Source organism: Nipponia nippon, unplaced genomic scaffold, assembly GCF_047370975.1.
Source record: "Nipponia nippon isolate SJK-2023a ecotype South Korea unplaced genomic scaffold, ASM4737097v1 scaffold_7, whole genome shotgun sequence".
Classification (NCBI taxonomy): domain Eukaryota; kingdom Metazoa; phylum Chordata; class Aves; order Pelecaniformes; family Threskiornithidae; genus Nipponia; species Nipponia nippon.
In genome coordinates this window covers 17,572,444-17,594,187 of record NW_028262391.1, presented here as the reverse complement: position 1 = coordinate 17,594,187, position 21,744 = coordinate 17,572,444, and the positions used below count along the sequence as shown (strand labels likewise).

The following is a 21,744-nucleotide window of genomic DNA, read 5'->3' as shown; positions in this document are numbered from 1 at the left end:
GGAGCATGCAAGTTCTGCTCAGTTTCTAGACGCACACCACATGAGCAACAACTAGTTTTGCACAAAGCCAGCCTGCAGTGTGATCACTGCACGCCTGTGATCTCGGGGGTTCACACACAGGCAGTTTTCCACCGTCCACCCCACAGTGCTTTAGTTCTTGTGCCTTTCAGCCCTTCTACCCGCTGCCTCCTATCTAAGAGCTACAACGTGCCCTAATTAGCATTTTAGTTCTGCTTCCTCATGGGCTGCTCTGCAAATTGTTGGGTAATTTTTAGCTTATAGGTTGCTGACGTATTGAAATGACACTGATGAATCCAAGGAAACACACTGAGGCAACAAAGCAGGCAAAAAGATACCTGTCCAGGTTTAGGAATTATCCATCCTTGCAATGTGACTGTGCAGTAGCTTTCTAGGCATTTATTGGGTTAAAATACTATGAACTGAAACATATAAACCAGTTCTACTGGAAGCAAAATAATCCCAGCCTGTACCTTCAGTCCTGGACTTGAAACTGGATAAGGCTTCTTCCAGCTTCTCCAGGATGGTGACCCTCCTGAATTTACAAAGGCTGGCAAGAAGAGGCTCAGTAAGGGAGCAGAATCTACAGTGCTGCAGGCTTTAGCACAGCAAACCCAATATAAAACAATCTGCTACTTCAAAAGGATTAATAGAAGCAGGCCAGGCTTCACACAGTCACAGAAAAAAATGGACAGTAATGTACTGAACAAGCATCAGCTAAAAGTGCTGGTGCCTCGATAGGTTCTTTAATAGGCTTATCCAAACCTCTGAATGTTTGAATTTTAGCAGCACGAGGGCCCTGGAGGTAAGTGAAATATCCTCCTCCCCTAAAGCCAGGTGTAGATGAGGAAACATGCTAAAGTAAAAATTTAGACAATGCTGAAACTATTTCATTTGGAGGAGCATGTGTGGGGGGGAACAGCACATTGCCACATACCTGTGAAAGTAATTATTACCTTAGTGTGTCTTTCTCAAGTTTCTGACTCTCTTTGGATTGCTAACTGTGAAAATGTTGTCCAACAAAATCCAACCTTCTTTACTTGCAAGCCTCTCTTGTTTCAGGGAAGAACTGAGGCCTGGCATTAATATGCCTTTGATGGAAGAAAAAAGTATGGAGTAAAAATTTCTGAGATGAATTTGGTACAAGGGATAACTGCCATCGAAAGAAAATGAGAAAGCAAATCTTTTTTTTTCCCCACAAACCACTGTAGACGTTTACTTTGCTTCTGGGTTCTCTTTATATTGTAAATGTACCTGTACTACTTCTACAGAACACAGTCTCTGCAGACAAGAGAAATTCCACTGAGCTTTAGCTGCTGTGTCTTTGTTTTTTAATATTTATTTTCTTATGTCTGTTTTGCTTTTGTTTTTCTCCCCCCCCCCCCCCCCCAAGACTTCTATTTGCAGTAAATAATGTGGGTACTGGTGAGATTGTCACTCCCTAAATACATTCCAGGAAGTTCATGTTTTTGTGAGGTCTAATTGTTCTCTTAAATGAGTCTAAGTCTTTTTTCTCAGTACCTGTATTTGATTGTGCAGAACTGATTTGGGGAGTTTAAAAATTCTCAAGGCATTAATAATATGCAACGGGATGCTCAAACAATGAAATTTCAGTTAAAAAATATAGCCAATCAGTAATGTTGCTAAGTATCACTAGCTCCAGGCTCAGTAACAGAAATGGAGATAAGAGTTTCTGATTCACTTTTTTACATGAATCATCATTGTGCTGTCTTGCATTTTTAAAATTGACTATTAAATTCAAGTATGATTATAAAATGTTTTTTGACTGCTAAGAAACTGTTAATTATGGGTAGTGAAAGAACTGAGAGAGTGACGTGAGGAATAAAATGGCCTAAATCTGATTTTACAATAGGAATAAACGATCTGAACCATGCAATTATGCAAGTGTAGCAACTAGATACCCTGTTTCCAGGGAAGACTGGGGGAATGCAGTGGAATAGTTCAATTGCTACAACTGAAGGCATAATATGTACTAGCCATGCCTCTTGTAATGAATGCTTAATAAAAAAGCTTGGTGAAAATTGTTTGTAATGCATTTCCATAAAAATGATTACTTAAGAGTAATGACCAATTACATGTTAATGCAACTACAAAGGAAAGAGAAGTACCTAAAGAGGCAAACAGAGAACTTTTTAGTGAGAAGGAAAAAGCAATCTGGATTTCTTTCTAAGACTATTAAAGCTGGATTTTGAAGTTAGCTGGGTAGCAAAATACTGTATGAACTGTGTATGGCACATAAATTAGGTTGTTAATTTTTTGCAGGCTTTCTTTCACAGAGAAACAGATAAGACCATGATAATACTGGAATTGTAAACAGAAAGTATTTATTAGATGCAGGGAGGCAGATAAAGTGAGATGATCCTTTTGCCAGTCCTTAGTGCTCAGTGCTTTATTTTTGCGGTGTTGGAGACTCAGCTCACTTTTTCAGTGCCGTTACATTTGTTTCATTTTTAAGTGACAAATTTAGCAATTACTGAGATACTTAGTGCTACAATTGCTGAACAAAATGCTAACCTAAAGAAAACAGGGAATGTTTTCAGTTGAAATGGGTGGTCAGTTGTTAAGTGCAATACAGCCGCTTGTGTCTACAAATAAAGTTACTGAAATTTTTCACTTAATATAAAAAATGAGAAACCTCACAGTAAAATGTTGATAGTCACTAGTAAAGTTTCAGCTGCAGCTCAGCCTCTTTGAAGAGGTTTTATTAGAAATAGAAGCCTACCATTTTATTTGATTTTTTTTCTCCTTGCATAACAGAGAAAAAGTGATAGCTTGTTAGCTGCTTATACAATTAGAGAATTTACTCTTGCATTAGTTTTGCCAAACACTTGTAGTTGAAATTGTTGCTAGGACAAAAGCTAGTAATATCAAAAGATAATATAGGATAAAGGAGTAACATATCTTTAAAAATGTTTTGCTGATCATGTGAATATTAACATTATAGTGTGAGTGTTAATTTATAAGTGTTAATCTAAAAATAATTCCTATATTGTCACTGAAAGACAAAACCTTTTTTTGGATCATTTCATAAATAGGCAAAAGGAAATGCACACTTGCTTTTCAATATCTGGTGCTAAGAGAAAAACAGGAAAAAAGTCTGCCTTTTGTCAGAGAAGGGCAGCGTGTATAGTGTGCTTTTAATGCAAACCTGGAAGTGACTGTCCACAATTTAAACTTCAGAATTTGCTAAACTGAGACAATAAAACTGACATTATGTCTCCAGCTGTCAGGTCTTTTATTGGTAAAAAAAGGAATTTAGGAAAAAAACCCAAACCTCTTTCTTCTGGGGAAACAAGGGAGTGGATAAAATGTATAACTTCATTTGAAAAGACCTATACGTCAACTGACTGGTTTTACTCCCAGCTTCGAAGCATTCCAGAGCTTCAGGGATGCCTCTCTAATGATGCACAACGTACTGCAGATCCCACAGTACAACAAGCAACAGGAACTGGTCTTTCGTCAAAGGCAGTGAAATGTGGGGAAAAGAGAACAATGAGGACTGGGTAACAGAGAAATTATTTAAATCAGATAACATTTGCTTTGCAGTCATATTTATGCCAGAATGTCTCCACAGTGCCTACTGGGCACATCCCAGTGCAGACTGAATGTGTGAGTGGCAGGAAATGAGGCACTGCCTTCTGCATCAAATTGCTGCAGTAATAGGGTTATAAAACCAGTAGCAACAATATCCCTGTTCAGTCTGTTTTCACTGAGGACATGAAGTGTGACTAATAATTTTTTTGATACTGAAGCAAAGATTCAAGGCTTCTTTCACCAGATCTGCACCAATGCAGAACCAAAGCTGGTGCTTTGTTTATGAAGCTTTCATCTCTGAAGTTGTCTGAGGTTGATTTTATGTTGACGTGACAGAAAGCAATGAAAGACAGAGCTGAGGGAATTTTTTAGGCCCTCATCTGAGGCATGATCATTGGTATTGCATCTGGCTGCTTCAAGTGAGACCTGAGCTTCAGTGTTGTACTTTTGTAACCCCAAATGAATTGCTGCATTCAATTTAGATTGGAACTCCTACGGTGAGGCACATCAGGTTTTATTCTAGACACGCTGAGTGCTTACCCTGTTTATGCTGAACTTATTCACTAGCAATAAGATTCCACTATCCTCATTTTATGCAACTGATCATCAAGCTCAGCCTAATGCTGTGCTAGAATATGTACTTTTCTCTAAAAGCAAACACCTTTCTCATCTTCCCTTGCTGTCTTAAAAGGCTATACCTACAACAGGACCTAAGTTAGCCAGACCCAAGCACTGACTCAAGTGATTGCATAGTCTGGTCAAGTGATGCTGTTGAAAGAGAGAATGGGATAACTGAAACTGCACAGAGTATTGGGTCTAGCTTATATGTCAGGAAAATATGTCTGGAGCATCCTCTAAAGTACAGGATCCACCTGACATTCCCCATCTTAGAATACCATCATCTCTGGATGATCTAGAGCCATCTCTGAAGTCCTGTGGGCAAGTAATGGATTAGTAATTTGTGGCAAACCTGCCCAGTTGTCATCTGTCTCTGCACAGCAGTGCAAATGCCATCTTCTTATCCATGAAGAGCCTGCTTTCCTAAGTAGTCCCAACTTTCATCCTTTCCTCCTAGAAGTGGCAGAACTACAGCTTAAGAGAATTGAGGTCTGTTTCCTTTTGACCTAGAAGCCAAACTATCCCTTTTCCCTCGTTACTGGAGGACTCTATCTGCTTCTCTGTATGATGCAACATGGCACATTACTTACGAATAAAGGAAAGAAAACCACAAAGTTGACAATTTAATGCCCAGAATAACTTCGTTTTATGGAATAATGTCAGCCCAGTGAACTAAAGCCAATCAGGTACCAACCTGCATCATTCTCACAAATGCAGACAGAAATTTTTGATAGATCCCTTCTGAGAGTGATACAAGAAGAAGAACTGGTCACAACATTAAAAAAAAACAAAACGATGAGGTAGATGATGGATCCAAGACGAATTACAGCAAACAGATGGGAACAGTGAACAGCCATGAGAATAACTGCACTTTGTCAGCAGTACTAAGGGAAATAGAAGTTGGTGACATTTGTTCTTGCTATGTCCTAAATACAAAGGTAGCACAAAACTGCCCCAGTGAGAGACCAGATCTTTGGACTCGTCCTGGGTACATCAGTCGTAATAAGCTGCTTATTTATTTTTGGAGGAAAAGCTTTCTCACTAAGTAGACTGTGCTCTCCTGTGAGCCCCTGAATAAGAAGGCAGGTGTCAGACATATCACAAAATGTTCAGACAAGAATTGCTGAGGGTGAGGAAGCAGCAGTAATTTATTATCACAAGCTATCTCCTTGATAATGATCAGAAAAAAATCATTTTGGGCTGGGCTTTGAAAAACAGTAAAGGAACAAAGATGATCCCCTCCAACATTTTTTCCTTCAAGATCTATTGTCTTTTTTAGCTTCATAGCACAGGTCTTTGGCGTGTAAAATCAGAGGTGGTTGGTCATATTTTTGATGCTTTTACAGAGATGAATTCTATATGACTTTGAAGTATGCATTAACTGAATACATAAACGCAAATAAATTCACATGGATATATTTAAGTGCATTTTTGCAGGTATATTAATCTCTTTATTTTACTATCTACTTAAGTTCAAACAGCTGTAGATAGAGAGGTTCTAACTGAGGTGAACATAAATGCCCATGTGCATCATGGAATCTTTCACAGACTAATGACTGAGTGACCAGTTAAAAATTAGGAAATTTTGTTAATTATAAAGCAAGAGAACAAGCAATTAATAAATGCAAGATGTACTTTCCTCATTTATTTTGAGAAGTGTTTAATTTAAATTATTTATGATTATTTTTCATAGCCTACTAGTAAATATTTTGTAATGAAGCTTGAAAATGAAAGCAACTATATAAACACTGACCTCACTATAGTACTCTGTTATTACAGCTTTGCTCAGCAGTCAGGAATGATATACTTTGGGGCTAATCACAAAGTGCACACAAATTAGATTCTACTGTATAAGAATCAATTTATCATGCATATGTCACAGCTTGATGATATAGCTGTAAGATTAATAACCATAACATTAATTTATAATCTACAGTTATCAGTATAACAATAATTGTGTAGTCATCCTAGATTTTTATTTTGATTTGCTGGTTTGATCAGATCCATTTTTCAACCAGGGTCAGGCCCATATATTGTGTGTTATATATCATGGGATATCTTGAGGTACAGGAATAAAATATTTTATAAAATGTTGACCTGTGCTACTCTCCATTCACATTTTATTTAAAAAATCTGCAAGTAAAACAAGTGCGCTCTACCACCTACTATACCTACACAAAAAAAGTGTAGCCCATTATTTATAAATTATGACATGCTTCAGTATTGGACTTCAAAAGGCTCTTAGTGATTGAGAAACTAATGTGGAAAGCATTATAAGAATAAAATTATTTTGCAATTACATTACTTAATAGCTACAGAGAAATACTGATGTCTAGTGTTAATCCTTTGAAGTTCATTTAGAAGAAATGAACAGAGGAAACACAATATCCAAGGAAAATGAGGATGAATATAGGCATAGACGTACAATGGATTGAGTTAATTTTTGAAGCAAGTTCACTGAAGTCAAAGACTTCAAACTAGGAATTTAGTTCATTGAATGGAGTGGTCCAGCAGTGTCATTGCATGGTTATGATGCTCTCTTCATTCTAATGATTGCTTTTGAGGATAGACACACTTGACTGTAAAACCAGATGATGTATGCATTAAGGAAGACAGAGGGCAAAGTAAATAAGCTGGAAAAGAGTGCAAGTGATAGAGCATGGATCAAGAGCTGAGTGCGTTCTGAAGGATGATGGGCTTTTCTCTGGGCTCCCCGCACCTTCTGCAGCAGGTGCTTCGAACATAACATGCCCACGTAGGAGACTGCATGCAATAACTGCATTTTACACAGATTTCCTTAGCCTGGATACAAGAAATCAGAGCCACGTCTGAAATCTATACCTCCAACAGAACCTAAGTCAGCTGAAAATTTTTGAACCAACACAGTAATTCTCCTGCTGAATTGGAAGTTTAAAGTCATGTTATGAAAGGAGAGGAGTTGGAGCTGCTTCAGATGAGACTGAGAGAAGATGAAAGCAACATCAAACTGGTTAGACCAGGCAACTAAAAATATCCACTCTAAAGTGTAATGTTAGCACAGTACCAATAAAGTCAATGCATTTACAAAACACAGCTTTGAACTTCTGAAGCTACAAGAAAGGCTCCATGAGTTTTTTCCATCCTAACAGCTTTGGACAAAAGCGTTTCACAGAAACTAAATGACAAAGACTCAACTGATAAAAATTTCAAAACTAAACTTTGCCTCCTCACAACAGTGTGATTAAACAATTTCCACCTGAAACTCGGAACACACCCATGAAAAAAAAGGCTAGTGACAGACCTAAAAGGGCTTGGTATGTTTTCCTTGGAATTTGTGTGTTGGCAGAGCAATTCTCTTTTATATGCCTATATCAATTCCTTTATTTATAAGAAATAGCTAAATTTCCCAACAATTTTCTATTTTTTCCCTTAAATTGGAACTTTGGTTCCACTGTCTTCCTCTGTCTCTCCCTCTGTTCATTTAAAGTTTCTTACCACAGCTACTGTAAAAACCATCTGTGGTGTTCAATAATTAAGTCTTTTATTTCAGATATTTCACATATTGCAAAAGAAAAGAGAAAAGAAACGCTCTTCAGAGTGACTACCAGGAGAGACTGTGCTGTCTGTCATCACATTTGCAGTATGCAAAAAAGACAGCTGCCAATTATTTTTTATCTGGACATACAGTCTGTTCCTACACCCAAGAAATGGAAATTACCTTTGGTGCAGCACCTGAGGCTTTGAAAGATATTAGTGTTTCCCTTACAAATCCACTTTTTGGGCATAATATATAACTTATCAGTCGTGCATTTGCTGGAACATAGCAGCCTTGTTCTCAGCTAGGAATGTATTTTAAAACAGTATTTCCTTGGAGTCATTGGATTAGGAAATCATTACCGCCAGTAGGAGGCAAGTGATTATCAATCATCCTTCTTGCATCCATTTTTATGTAGTAATCATGTCATATTTTTAAAAGCCATTAAGCTTAGAGACACAAAATGGACTTTTATTCCAGCTGGTATCTGATTTTCTCCATGTGATGGAATACCAGCCGTTTGTTCAGTTCATGTGCCGCTCTTTATTAATGGGCCTTAAGATTTTGGTAGTAAGCAGGATGCAAAATTATATATTTAATAAGGCAAAGATGTGAGAAGATGCAGATGTTAATACCCATTCTGAAACAGTTTGATTGTGTGGCTAATATTAAAAAAGTAACATGCTGTCTCCATAGAAGTCAGTAGAAATATAACTGTTGACTTCAAAAGGCTTTGAATGATTTTGCAAACAAAACAGTGGGCTGCACTGACACTCCATTAAGCAGTTTTCTTACCCTGACTTTCCCTGACATTAATTAGAGCACTAGATTTCAGAGAGGACAGCATCAAGAACACTAAAATGACCAGGCTCTTACAAACTTTGCTCTTTCAAATCACACTGCATAGTAGGTTGCTGTCTAGGTAAACTATACTCATTTACAATTTTTGCCCAAACTTCTGTGGACTCTTTATGTTGTAAAAAGCAGTCCCTGAGTATGTACTTGACTGCGATTGCACAATTTCTTTCTCAGAGTTAACAAAAAAACAATCAGATCACACATCTTTCTACCTGTCACTGGGACATGACTGTACCTCTCCTGTTGCAAAAGGTGTTTACGGAGGCGCGCTGAACAAGATGAAATTTTTTTTTTAAATCCAGAGGTGGCTGCAACCCACTGGCAATGCTGAGGATGTCCCTGTCCTCTGTTTAGTCATTGATAGCTGGGGAAAAGGAGGAGGAACCAGGACATGCAGTGCATGCAGAGGAGCACAGTCTCTGACAGTCACATGGTACTGTATATTTGCTTCGTCATCTTTGGTCCTATAGCTGGGCAGAAAATAGTGGGATTAATAGTGGGACTAATAGGGATGGGACAATGTAGGGAAGGTAGGGAAGGACTGAGGACTTTAGCCTGATCTAATAAGTCTTTGTCTGGAAGAACTATTCAGTGTCTCTACAGATTTATTCTTAAAGATGAAACCATCTCCAATATAGCAACTGGCTTTTAGAAGCTTTATATATGATGCCATGCTCCAAATAAACACGCCATTTTCCCACACTAGAGCCATATTATAAAACTGCTTTTATTCAATAAAATGCAACACTTACCTGTAAGACCAGCAGCTTCTGCTGATAAGAAGGCACTCCAGGATAGGAGGAAAAAAAGACCTGTCTCCAACATAGGGAACTCGCACAGCTTTGTAAATTTTGTCAAGTGCTAAAAGATTACTAAGGAAGAATAAAAAAAACAACTGTTTTGTAAGCTAAAATTGCCCCCAACCTGATAAAGGATGAAAGAAAGAAAGCTCCCCTCCCATACTGACCTATACAAGTTGAATTCTGGAAAAACTGCACAGCTTCTAAATTATCTTAAACAAAGAGCAAAAATCCAGCACAGGTTTTAAACAGGTAAATTCTACAAGTCGGCTATTTCACATACTTGTGTGGTTTTTGAACTAATGCCTAATGGGTTACATTTTATATTCTTTTCCCAGAAAATGGGAAAAGAAAGTCATTTTGTTCAGTTTTATAAACAAACTGGCATTTGTTTACATTTGCATCAATGCAAGAAAGATGAAAATCGCTGCTCTTTCTACAACAGTATTTTACATGAAGAAATGTAAAACACAAGAAAAAATGCAGGGCAACAGATATGCCTTTTATTTCTAGTTTAGGTAAACTGACTGACTTGATTTATAGTCTAGTGTTTGCCTTGTATTTTTGTATAAATGCTGCTAGTCTGTAGTTCATAAATTCATGTTTTAACCTCAAAATACCTCAAAACACTTTCCTAGAAATGTAATTACTTACAGATAGTAAAATAAAGACCGGAGTCTTGCCTAATGTTAAAAATAAATATGCATATTAAGTTCCTTGTAGATTCTGACAAGTGAAAATTCCTGTCAATTTATGATTTCACTGTTTGCAAAGTCTTGAATCAACAGTAAAAAGGTTTGGGCTCAAACTTAAGATGGTCAGTCTCAGATACCACACATTTTTTCCAACTTATATATATTTTTTCTCTGAAAACAAACTATAAAGGATATCAAAGCTGTGACAACAGCATACGAGGATCCCATAGCAAATGATCCAGCAAAGATCCCCAGGAAATTTCCCACTGATTGGAAGAAAGCAGCAGCATCAAACGCATTAGGATTCTCCTTAGGACTGTAAATGGATATAGAGCTGAAAAGAAAACAAAGGGATGGGGGAGAGGGAGAGAAAAAGGAATAATGAATTAAATCACATTGTTATGATACTGTTGTCAATAATTGAACATGGACATTTTTAGGGACTCAAAATGCAAAACAAGGCTTCTTTGGGCTGATAGCAGATGGGAAGGCAAAGCAGATGGAGACCGGTGGGGGAAACAGTTTATTTTCAAAGTATCATACTGGAAATCAATAGTCTACTGCCAGTCAGTAAACATTTTTATATTAGAAGTGCCATAAAGAATATTGTTTCCAGGCCAACTAAACATTAAAAGGTGGTAGGTGTATAAGAAAACTGCAGGGAAGATAGATAACTTTGAATTATTTATTGGCCATATGTCTTCAGAGCAGTTATATATTCACAAATATTCTTGATAAAAAGGGCAGCTTTATGGCTGAGGCGCAAATGGGTGACACAAATCACAGTAGGTACCAAATCTGCAGCAGCAATCTCGTCATAAACCACCCCATAGTTCCCTTCCTGATGTAACCCTTCATAAATAGAGCTGAAAGCATATCAAGAGCTCAACAATAGGAAACCTTGTGGACGGAATGAATGTTGTCCCACAGAAAGAAACTGCTGCAGTTGTCAAAAGTCATCTCCTGTATCCAACCCCTGAGTACAGCCATCAAAAGTATTCCTGAACGGGAAATAACGCCACCAAAGGGAAGGCCATGCACTAAAGCATTTTTGAGAGTTTCAGGGTTGTTATTCACTGCTGCTCAGTTACTGCCCAGAACACCAGTAACACCAAGTATTTATGCCTTTTTTGTTGTTGAAACATTAAATGCATCAGACAGATACAAAATAGCCCTAAGCCTCCCAAACACTAATTAAGCAACATTTTAGATCTTTGTGGTTCTGTTGCTTTCAGTACTGTAGGTCTTTTATGTTCGTTGTCAAAGAAAATGTACTGAGCTTGGCATTGGATTTCAGAAAGCAGCTTGGATTGCTGGAAAATGATTGGTATTTTAAGCATTAAAAATTTAGAATTTTTAAAATGTTTTGAATATTTTAAGCTCTTGCATATTAAGAACGTGATCCCTGCAGTCTGATGTCTTCCATCTGGAGATGAGGCTTAGAGATGAAGCTCTGTATGGGGGATTTTCTAAACAGTTGCATTCATTTAGGAATCTCCAAATAACATGAAGACATGTGAAAACAGATCTCATGCTTTCAGTCTGTAAAAAAGGCATATGGTGGAGCACCACTAAATATGAGTGGTGAATACTTACCCACTACAACAGAAGTTACTAAGCACCAAAATCTGATATCTCCAGTTATGCCGATTAGCACCACCACAAAACTAGTGAGATGATTTGTAGCGGAAAGTGCTATTAACATAAGTACACAAAATATTGTTCCATGAGGAAATGCTAATCGACAGCATATTGCTATCTAAATTTTCAGTCCTCTTTCAACTTGACTCTCTTAGACTAGGGGCCAGTTATAATTCTTTGCTTCTCTTTTCTTCAGATGATTCTTGAAAGGTTTATTGTAGAATCATAGAATCTTTAACATTGGAAAAGACCTGTGAGATCATCAAGTCCTACTGTTAACCTAACTGCCAGGTCCACCACTAACCTATGTCCCTAAGCACCACATCCACACATTTTTTGAGCACTTCCAGGGACTGTGATTGCACTGCTTCCCTGGGCAGTTTGTTCCAATGCCTAATCGCTCTTTCTGTGAAGAAATTGTTCCTAATATCTAATCTAAATCTCCCCTGGCACAACTTGAGGCCACTTCCTTTCATCCTGTTGCTTGCTACCTGGGAGAAGAGACCGACCCCCACCTCGCTACAACCTCCTTTCAGGTAGCTGTAGAGAGTGATAAGGTCTGCCCTCAGCCTCCTCTTCTCCAGACTAAACAACCCCAGCTGCCTCAGCCACTCCTCGTAAGACTTCTGCTGTAGTCCCTTCACCAGCTTCCTTGCCCTTCTTTGGACACGCTCCAGCACCTCGATGTCTTTCTTGTAGTGAGGGGCCCAAAACTGAACACAGTATTCGAGGTGCAGCCTCCAGCCACTCCTCCCCAAGCCTGTAGTGTTGCATGGGGTTGTTGTGACCCAAGTGCAGGACCCGGCACTGAGCCTTGTTGAACCTCATGCAATTGGCCTCAGCCCATTGATCCAGCCTGTCCAGATCCCTCTCTAGGGCCTTCCTACCTTCAGGCAGATCAACACTTCCACCCCACTTGGAGTCGTCTGCAAACTTACTGAGGGTGCACTCAATCCCCTCATCAAGATCATCAGTAAAGATATTGAACTGTCATCTCTGGCCTACTCAAAATTTATTGTTTTAGACCCCACATGAAATAAAGAACTATATTAAGCCATAGATACATTCTCTAAACTGATGGAATAGTTCTATCAAAGGAAATCCTATCAGCTGTGATACTGTACATTTATAGTCTAATTTGCTAAGTGTATTTTGTATACTTAGGGAGGGTTTCGGTTTAGTTAGTTATTTAAAGTTGACACTATTTGGTAGTGTAACCGGAACTGTTAGATATAAAACTTTTAGGCGTGTCTTGACAGCAAAGCAGCCGCCTGGTTCTCTGATATTTGCCCCAAATAAGTATACAGAGACTGCAGCTGCTGTTCTATATTGCTCAGTGAACTATAAATCAGGAAATGATCTTTTGTGCCACTGGTGCTGCTGCAAGCATTGAGTGGTGAATTCGGAGAAGTCAACCTGACTGCACCCTAAAATCAAGAAAAATTTTTCTATTATATTGATGGGCTCTGCACACAGAAGGGATGATCAGTAATAAGTAAAACAAAAAAATCTTGACATGGAGTGAAAGTTTAGTAGCTAAATGTAGTCAAATGTAAACTATAGATATTAACCGACTTTTTATTAAATATGTTAACCTTAAGGCAAGAAAAACTGACTTTGTTAAGACCAGTTAGGGTTCCAGTTTGCCCTCCATTTTACCAACAGCTTTCAGGTATGGAGAAAACTAGAAGAAAGCATCCTATTCTTAATGCAGTTATTTCAGGAACAAATGTGGAGTGACTCATTCTCACTGAAAAATTTTTTTACTCAATGTGCCCCCCAAACCCCATGATTTTTTAAAAGCACCATAGCACAACATATGTTCATTATGCTAACTGTGGTTTCTGGTCTAAATCTTTCCAGAACTCAGGTTTCCCTGCAGCTTAAAGAGTATTTAGTTCTATTTTTTTATTTTTTATCATTCTGTATTAGAGCTATTATTTCTTTTTCTGAATACATTTCTTCTTTAACATTAACTTTTAACCCTTTCAAGCATTTAAAATACATAGTAATTTACCTGATATTTTTTTTTTTATATAAGCTGTATTTCAGCAGAACAGGATTTAATCCTTTTTATTCCAGTACTTCCTGCCAAGCCAATTATTTGACCTAAAAACAAAATTGCAAAGTTTAACACAGAACCATAATTAAACTGACAGCGCCTCTACTCTTCTTCCTTTTCCTCAGAGAGCAATTCAAGAAACATGCTGGCATGACTTGCCATTTCTGCTCTCTGTGCCTGATACAAAAAGGGTCGATCACAGCTCATTAACAAGCAGTGTGTGAGAGTTTGATACTAAATTTGAAATTGTGTTTAGTTTTTAAATATGAGAGGCTTTCTAATTGTTGAACTAGTATAAGGAAAAAAAATGGTTTTATTTCTGTAAATTTGCATCAGAGGTGGATTAAGCAAATCCTGAAAATAAATGCAGTAGAAAACTGTTTTCAGAGATTGATAAATGAACAGAACTAATGGCAAGGATATGCTTTACCTACCACCCATAATGAGATAGAGTGGAGGGATAGGAATAAAAAATTTTTGTTGGGTCTTCTCTGAATGCTTGATAGACATATCTCACAAACACCTGCCCCAGTCATACTATCTATCTATATGTAAGTTTAGTAACCTCTGCATCTCCTTCAGGTTGGAGTTAAGAATACTACTTAGCTTCCTTGCTGGTTCTTATAAGGATTAGCCACCACTTTCTATACTAGAAAGCTATTTAACAGATCCCTTTTTCTTTCCAGTTCTTCTGTGCTTCCTTGAACAAATAACAATGGACAGGGTCAAGTGCTTTCACAGCTTTCAAAATGGAAATATGGGTAATATTTATTTATACAATAAATTGCAAGTTAGGATGGTAGCTTTTGCTTGAAACAGAAACAAGGATTAACAGTTTATGCTATTTGTACCATGCTGATCATTCCACTTCCCTCATCTGTTAAGATCATTTTAGGATGAAAGCTCAGCATGACAACGAATGTTCCTTTCTATGGACTTATATGGGGATATAATACTACAGGTCTCAATGACAAGCAGAAGTGCTATTGCAATAGAAAGAGTACAGTCATGTTTCCAGTTACATCTTGATTACTTTTTACATATTCAGTTATTCTCAAGGAAAATATCATTTATTCATAAGTTCCTTTTCTTCCTGTAAGTTTTCCCAGCCTGTGAAGGTAGCACAATGTATTTTCCTTTTAAAAAACAACTCAAAGCATTTAGGATTAGAGTGAAGATTTTTCAGTAAGCCATGGAAATTTTTTGAGGAAAAATCTGTAGGTGAGGTTAAATCTTGTATCCTACCTTTTGTTTCTGTCAAGGCCTGACATGCCTAGGGCTAGTGTGACAGCATCAAATAAAGAGATGTTAATCAGTTGTAACTAGTGGAACAGCACAAAGATGCTTGGTTTTGATAAAAGCCAAAGTAATGCAACACACGTATCGGATGAATTTTAGAAAAAGGCAATATGCTGAAGAAAATACACTCGAGCTTCAGAAGGAAAATGTGTGCAAGCAGCAGAAAATTTCTAATAGAATTTTGTGGAATCAATGATTAGAAATGACCAGTAAACAAACTGTTTTATTCCTTTCTTCCTCCTTCTGTCTATTTGACCAACATGAAAACAAACAGCTTATTATCTTTGGAGAGGAAGATTTCTTTCTACTTGCTAAGGCAAAGGGCTTCCTCTTGCCCAGTAGCCTCCTTCCTATTTGCCGCACTATCATGTGCCACATAATACTGCACAGAAGAGAATCAGGAACAATCTAAAAAAAAAAAAAAAAAAGATACAGGAAGGTCAGCTACTCCTTAAAATACCTTAATTGAATAAAGTAGGATCTCCCTCAGGTGATAAATAATTATAGAACTACATGGTGATTTCATTAGCTGCTAATTAAGAAAAAGAAAACAGGCCAGGAAAAAAAAATATTCTAGAGTTCAAGGGTTTTTTTTAGGAGAGAAAGAAGGTTATTTTTTCCTGACACTATACTTGTACAGAAAAAGTCAGGTTACTATACTGTGTTAGAAAACTTGGAGCTTTCAGAGAAGTGGGTTGAACTGAACAATTTCTATTCCCACACAACTTTTTAACTATATAGTTTTCCTGCAAGTGTTGGAAAAAAGCCAAAAAGACAGAACTGTAATTTTCCCACAATATAAGTGTTTGAACTAGAAGCTAGATGTGAAAGCGCATGCATAGCACCAGACACCTACACCTTCTCTTGGCAAGTTTCAGGTTGGTAAAGCCTTCCAGGCTTCCTCATAAAATAGCTCCTCACACAGTAATAGTAAGTAGATGAACTATAAAAATGAAAACAAAAGAGATAAGATTGGGGTGTAAGTATGCTAAGCCAACAAAAGCACATATGAAGTAGAAAACATTTGCAGACAATTAAGGGTGAGCAAAGAGACACACGGTGCAGGAAGGCTTTAGGACTAGCAAAAGCGGTCAATTGTAACAGTAGTTTGAGGCAGATATACAGAGATCCTCTAGATGAAAATTTCCAACAACAAACAAACACTGTATTTTTCAGACATGTTTAAAACAGTGATCAGTAAGCAACACAAATGCACAGAAGGTGCATTAAAAGAACATAGATGAGTCTCTTGTACATCCTTCTGTATAAAGAAATCTGTCTCCCTGGATTTTATTCTTGACAATATTTGCAAATGTTTAGGGAATTAAGGCTCCAGAAACATGGATTTCACAGAAATATACACATTAAGCTTTCTATTTATATGTGTATAAGGACTGCAAAAAAAGTTACTGGTAGCTAAGCTACTGCTCAAGAGGCTAGCATTTGAACCTTCATTTTTCTGGATATCCAAAACTTTATTCTCCTTGGTAATACATCACATCATGTTTTTTATTCCACTCACAACCTGCTTTCAGCACACTGCCAGTAGTGCTGTTGGTTTTAATTCTAGAAAAAATGTCTAGCAGTTATTTTAGAAACTATCTTCTAGCTGGGATTACACTCTGTTCCTTCTTCTCTGTGTCATGGCATATTTGCTTCCTCTCTTTTCTGTCCCTGCTTTCATTCCTTTCTAGACTTTTCCAGACTTTATGAACTATTTTAGGATATTTTATTTAATTACTTTAAACCAAACTGACACTTCTTGTTGTCATATATAAGGCTTTTACTGTTTGCGGAAACCTTTCTCAAAATTGATTTGTTATCAGTTCCAAAGTGGCTAGCTGATGGCATATGTCAACGCACCAGCCATGCTGGAAAAGTAAAGCTGTCACAGACTTTATGGAAAATGTAACTTTTCCCATTTATGAGGAAGAGTAACATATGCATGAAAATAAGAAAGGAATTTAGGCTCTCTGCTAGATTTTCACTTAATATAAAATATCATAGGCTAGTTCTACGGATAGACTTAGGCTCCTTTTTAGGTGACACAAAGCATCCTCAGGCCTGATGTAACTGGATAGCTTACTAAGGTTGTCAGTGGTATTACAAAGCAGCTGCAGAATTTGAGTGACTCTGTCCCTTAACTTGGGCAGTCGGAAATCAGCTTAGCTCATCAGGAGTCATTTTGGGCAGCTAATAAATATTTTCCACACCGGTAACTATTTCAGTTTTCTTCTGTGTTCAGGCCTGAGCTGACACACAGCAGCAGCTTGAGTACAGCCAGAGAAAATAATGAGTAGTTCGTGTTGTTCCAGGTAGACTTTCCCTAATGCAGATATTAGTTCTCATCTACCCTCAAACACCAGGGACTGCAGAAAATCTGTCATTCTCCCTCCTTCTCCTTTGTCTTCCTAGCCATTACTCTTAGGAAGCCTGCTCTACCTCCCTAGGGAGCCTTGGAAGCCATCTCTTTATCACGGTGGTCCCATACTTGCCCTGAAAATTCCACCACCTTCACCTTAAAAGGACCTGGTAGTTCACCCACCTCGATGGGGCTGAACCCAATCTCCTGGTGCCCAGGAAAAACCTCTGCAAGCCCCTCCTGACAGAGGTGCTGGGAACACCCCCTCCCTCTGATCCTGATCAAAACTCGGTCGCTACAGACCTGTAGTCACTACAGACGTGTAGAAAGCAGATGCGAGATGGCAGTTTTGACAATGAATAACGCCCTAATGGGCCTTCAGGCTGAACAATTTCAAGTCTAAAGTCATATCTGATCTGGTGTGGAGCTTCTCTACCCCTTTGCATCTGAGAAATGGTATGTGCTGTCCTAATGTATCTGTACAAGTATCTTAACTTTTCATTACCTTGTTCTTGGCAAATACTACCCTATTTTTATCTTTGACGGAAAGAAATCCTGATGAACAGCAACCTGAACTTAAAATTCTTTGTAAAAGAAAACCAAGGCTTTAATAGTAAAATATGTTAGCATTTATCTGAGGTTTGGTATGGGAATGTTTCATTCTTAAATGACTGCTATTGCTTCTAAATGTCTAATTTTCATAAATCTAGTTGAAAATATCACAGTCATTTTCCAGTGATAACTCTTTTCCAAAAAGCCTGTCCCATATCTTTGAGAGGAATGAAGCACATCAGCAGAAAACAGATGGCCGATAGTGGGTCGTCTGTGACAGCATGTGCTGCATTCTGTGTTATGCTATTACCAGTGTCTTACTGTCCTTACTTATGAGCTGATCATATCAAAAAGCACATAATTTACAGATTTCTGTGCCTGCAACTATGATCCTTTCTCATTTGGATATCAGAACTGTAATCCAACTCAGTGATTAATTTCCATTCTTATCAAACATTGCATAAAGAGAAACAGCCTGTGTAGCTAGAGCAGCTTGAAGTCTGTCCTCCCAGTTAGGGAGCTCTTAGTGGCTTCATCAACTGTGAAGATGCATATAGTGTGAAGAAAGTAGAAATAAAGAATCAACCACCAAGGAACATATATATATATAAGTAAATTATTATTGTATTAATATGAAGAGCTGGATTTCTCCTTTGCCTTATATCTTTCTGTAATCACTTATGCCTATGCAAAATAGAACTTATAAATTAGAACAGTACTGTAAAAAATATGCAGTTTTTCTGCATAGAAAACATGACTGTAAAAGTTACAAACCAGTGATGCATCAAACCACCAACCCTCTGAGTTAACAAGAAACAATGAATGAGGAAAAAAATTCTCCAACCAGTATCTGGAGGAAAAAGAAATAAATTCCTATGTGTTATTTGAACCAAATCTGCTGCATTGTGCTAATTGAACAACCAGGCAGAGCATATCCAGTGAATAATATCACCTCATACTTTGTGAAGGCATCTTCAGGCACCCAAGAATTGCAATAATCCTCAAGATACGTGTCAGCTAAAACTGTTTCCTGAACAAAAAGAAAATGGTAAAAACCAAAAAGAGAACCTAAAATTTAATTTTATATATTGCACCATTAAGGGAATTAGATGCGCTACGTGCGTTAACACTATTACTAACATTTGTCTATGAGCCTGAACTATCTTTTTGCCTCCCTACTCCTGATACCTGAGTTAGGAGAGCTATCATCCACTTCCAGCTCTCTCGCCTCTAGACCCAACCATCTGAACTTGTAAAATGATCTAATGATTTGTATTTCTCTAATAATAAAATAGTGCACATCACTTTCTTCATACATGGCTAGATCTTTATCTCCTATTACCTTTACATTATTCTTCTTCGTTGTGTCATTCTTCACCTTTGTATTATCCTTCAATTTCTTGTCTGTGAGCCACTAGCCTCCAAAGTTAGTCAAAGCAGAGTTGATAAATATTTATCAGAAATATTTACACCACCTTCCATTTCGGTGACAGTTCTTACCATTAGGCCAGGGTGATGACACCCTAAAATAAGGATTTTCAGTGAAAATGATGTATCTCTTTTGAAAGACAAAAATTGAATTCCTGTGTATTTGCAAGTGTTCTATGAGCATAGGCAAAAGAGTTTAACGGGCTCTTAGAGGTCTAATTCCATCCACAGCTCAGGTTTATTTATACAAAAGTGGCAAAATGTGATACTATGGGACTTAATTTACTCTATAGAAATTGAGTGCAAAGAATAAAACAGCAGAGCACGCTAACAAGATGATGACTGATGTGTCCATAAGAGGTAGGGAAGGTGATTACTGGAAGGACGGGTGGTCTTAATTAAACCCCCTTTTCCTGCAAAAATTTGTGGGATAACTCCAGGATGAGACAATGAAGCCTTTCAACTACCCTCACCTTTTACAGTGACAGCACTCTTGTAAATAAATGTGACATTTATCTATGTCAATTGAATTCTACCTCCCTGTTGATAAAATGATGTAGCCTTATGGTTGCCTGCACTGAGCGATACACGTTAGAACGCTGCAGCAGATTACCACTAAATGACTATGATTTACTGTCATTCTGCTTGGGCGCTCCAGATGAGAAACTGCCTCAAACTACCGTTACAATGATGAGTATCTGAAGTAACTCCACTGATTTAATGCAGTTGTTCCAGATTTACACTGGTGTCACAAAAAAAGTAGAATATGACCCAAACACTTTAAGGAACATTTCAAGGAGCTTGGCTAGCCATGAAAAGTCCTTTGCCCTTATGGGCAACTAGTAGAGATTAAGTGGAAACAGTTTGCACTAAACCCTTACTGAATCGTAATTTTCTTAGAATCACACAGCCCATGATTTTGCTCAGGAGAAGCGAAGCTTAAGACTGAAATAATAGAAAATGATGTATATTTTATGCTAGACAGTAATCGCTTCATTTAGGGTTTGATTCATCGTCATAACGTTGTAGCAGAACTCACTACACCTGTCTGCAGTGTGAAATACCGAGGGATGAATAGCAGCCTTCCATTTGTAATAATAGCTAGTCCTTATCCTTCACAAATGCATAGTCCTACTCACATCACCCTCCTCTGGGGTTTAAATCAACTTCTCCCTGAGAGTTAGATGGTTAAACTGTGCTACAGGACACTATCATCTTCTCTGAAATTCCCTCAAATGAATCTGAACGAAGGGGTGGAGGGGCAATATTGGATTGCTTAGCTGATCAATGAAAGAACATATGCAGCAGGTTCTTATTTAATATTCAAAGAGCTTTTGTCTTCTGTGGCCTCTGCTTATGAAGATCCTGAGACTGAGATGTTCAAGGGTGGTGTGTCCAATTACTATTCACGGATGGCATTGCAAATTCACAGGAGACCTGTCTGTAGACAGCTGAATACTCCCAAAGACAGCGTGAGGAAGAAAGGATAGGAAAAGATGGAAGAAATGTGATCCTTGGTATGTGTTCGCAACATGGTATGTGGTCCCTGTACAGTCTGTGTTTGCAAAACACATTTTATGGTAGTCAGAAGGGGTTTAAATAGGAAAATAGTTTTACATTTCATGTACATTTTCAACATCTGGAGTACAGTTTGTTGATCTTCTACCTAGATTCTTGTAGAGATTAAAAAAAAAAAAAAGTTTAATGCTCTGAGAAATATTGGAAACAGATGCAAACAAAATAGGCCACGTGATTCCTAACGTACCTGGACCATACACTGGATGACCCTACCTCAGTCCTGACTTGGAACAACATGACCTTGAGGTCAGTGCAAAACCGCCCTCTTTAGCTACATTTTAATAGGGAAAATAGGACACTATTATCTCGGGTAACATAGTATGTTGCAAGTGATATGAAGCAAAATTTTAAGGGAAGGATAGTTCATTTTGAACCATTTTGTGTTAGATTGCAAACTGCCTATGAATTTTTCTTCTGCATTAGACATTAGCACTTTTCAAGGATGGGCCACATCTCTCTCCCCCAGTGAAGACACACCTGATGTATTCAGTTTGCTGCCTCTGTGCTTCAGTTGAGAACATAGCTAGTATGGGAATGAGATTTTCAAATCTTGGTACCCCTATCATTTTTTTTTTTCATGTGCCCACCAAACAGATGATAATTTTTGCCTCTTGCTAATCTGGATTTGAGATGTAATCTCAAAGTAATCTCTAGTAATCTAAAGAAGGAAATCTTTTTAATCTCCTGAGCTGTTCAGTCCCACCTACATTTCATTATTGAAAATATTTTCTATATTTTTCTTTTAAAAAATGGAAAGGCTAGGG

General features: G+C 37.8%; 1 protein-coding gene across 1 annotated transcript in view; it reads right to left on the bottom strand.

Annotated features, from left to right (window-relative positions):
- The window catches only part of SLC9A9 (solute carrier family 9 member A9), a 211,681-nt gene that overhangs the window by 117,644 nt on the left and 72,293 nt on the right, over nucleotides 1–21,744 (bottom strand). The window contains exons 7-8 of the mRNA XM_087740326.1: nucleotides 10,242–10,392; nucleotides 9,316–9,424 (exon numbers count right to left, since the gene is read on the bottom strand). Of these exons, the coding sequence (XP_087596452.1) occupies nucleotides 9,316–9,424; nucleotides 10,242–10,392 (260 nt within the window). The remainder of the gene's footprint in view (nucleotides 1–9,315; nucleotides 9,425–10,241; nucleotides 10,393–21,744) is intronic.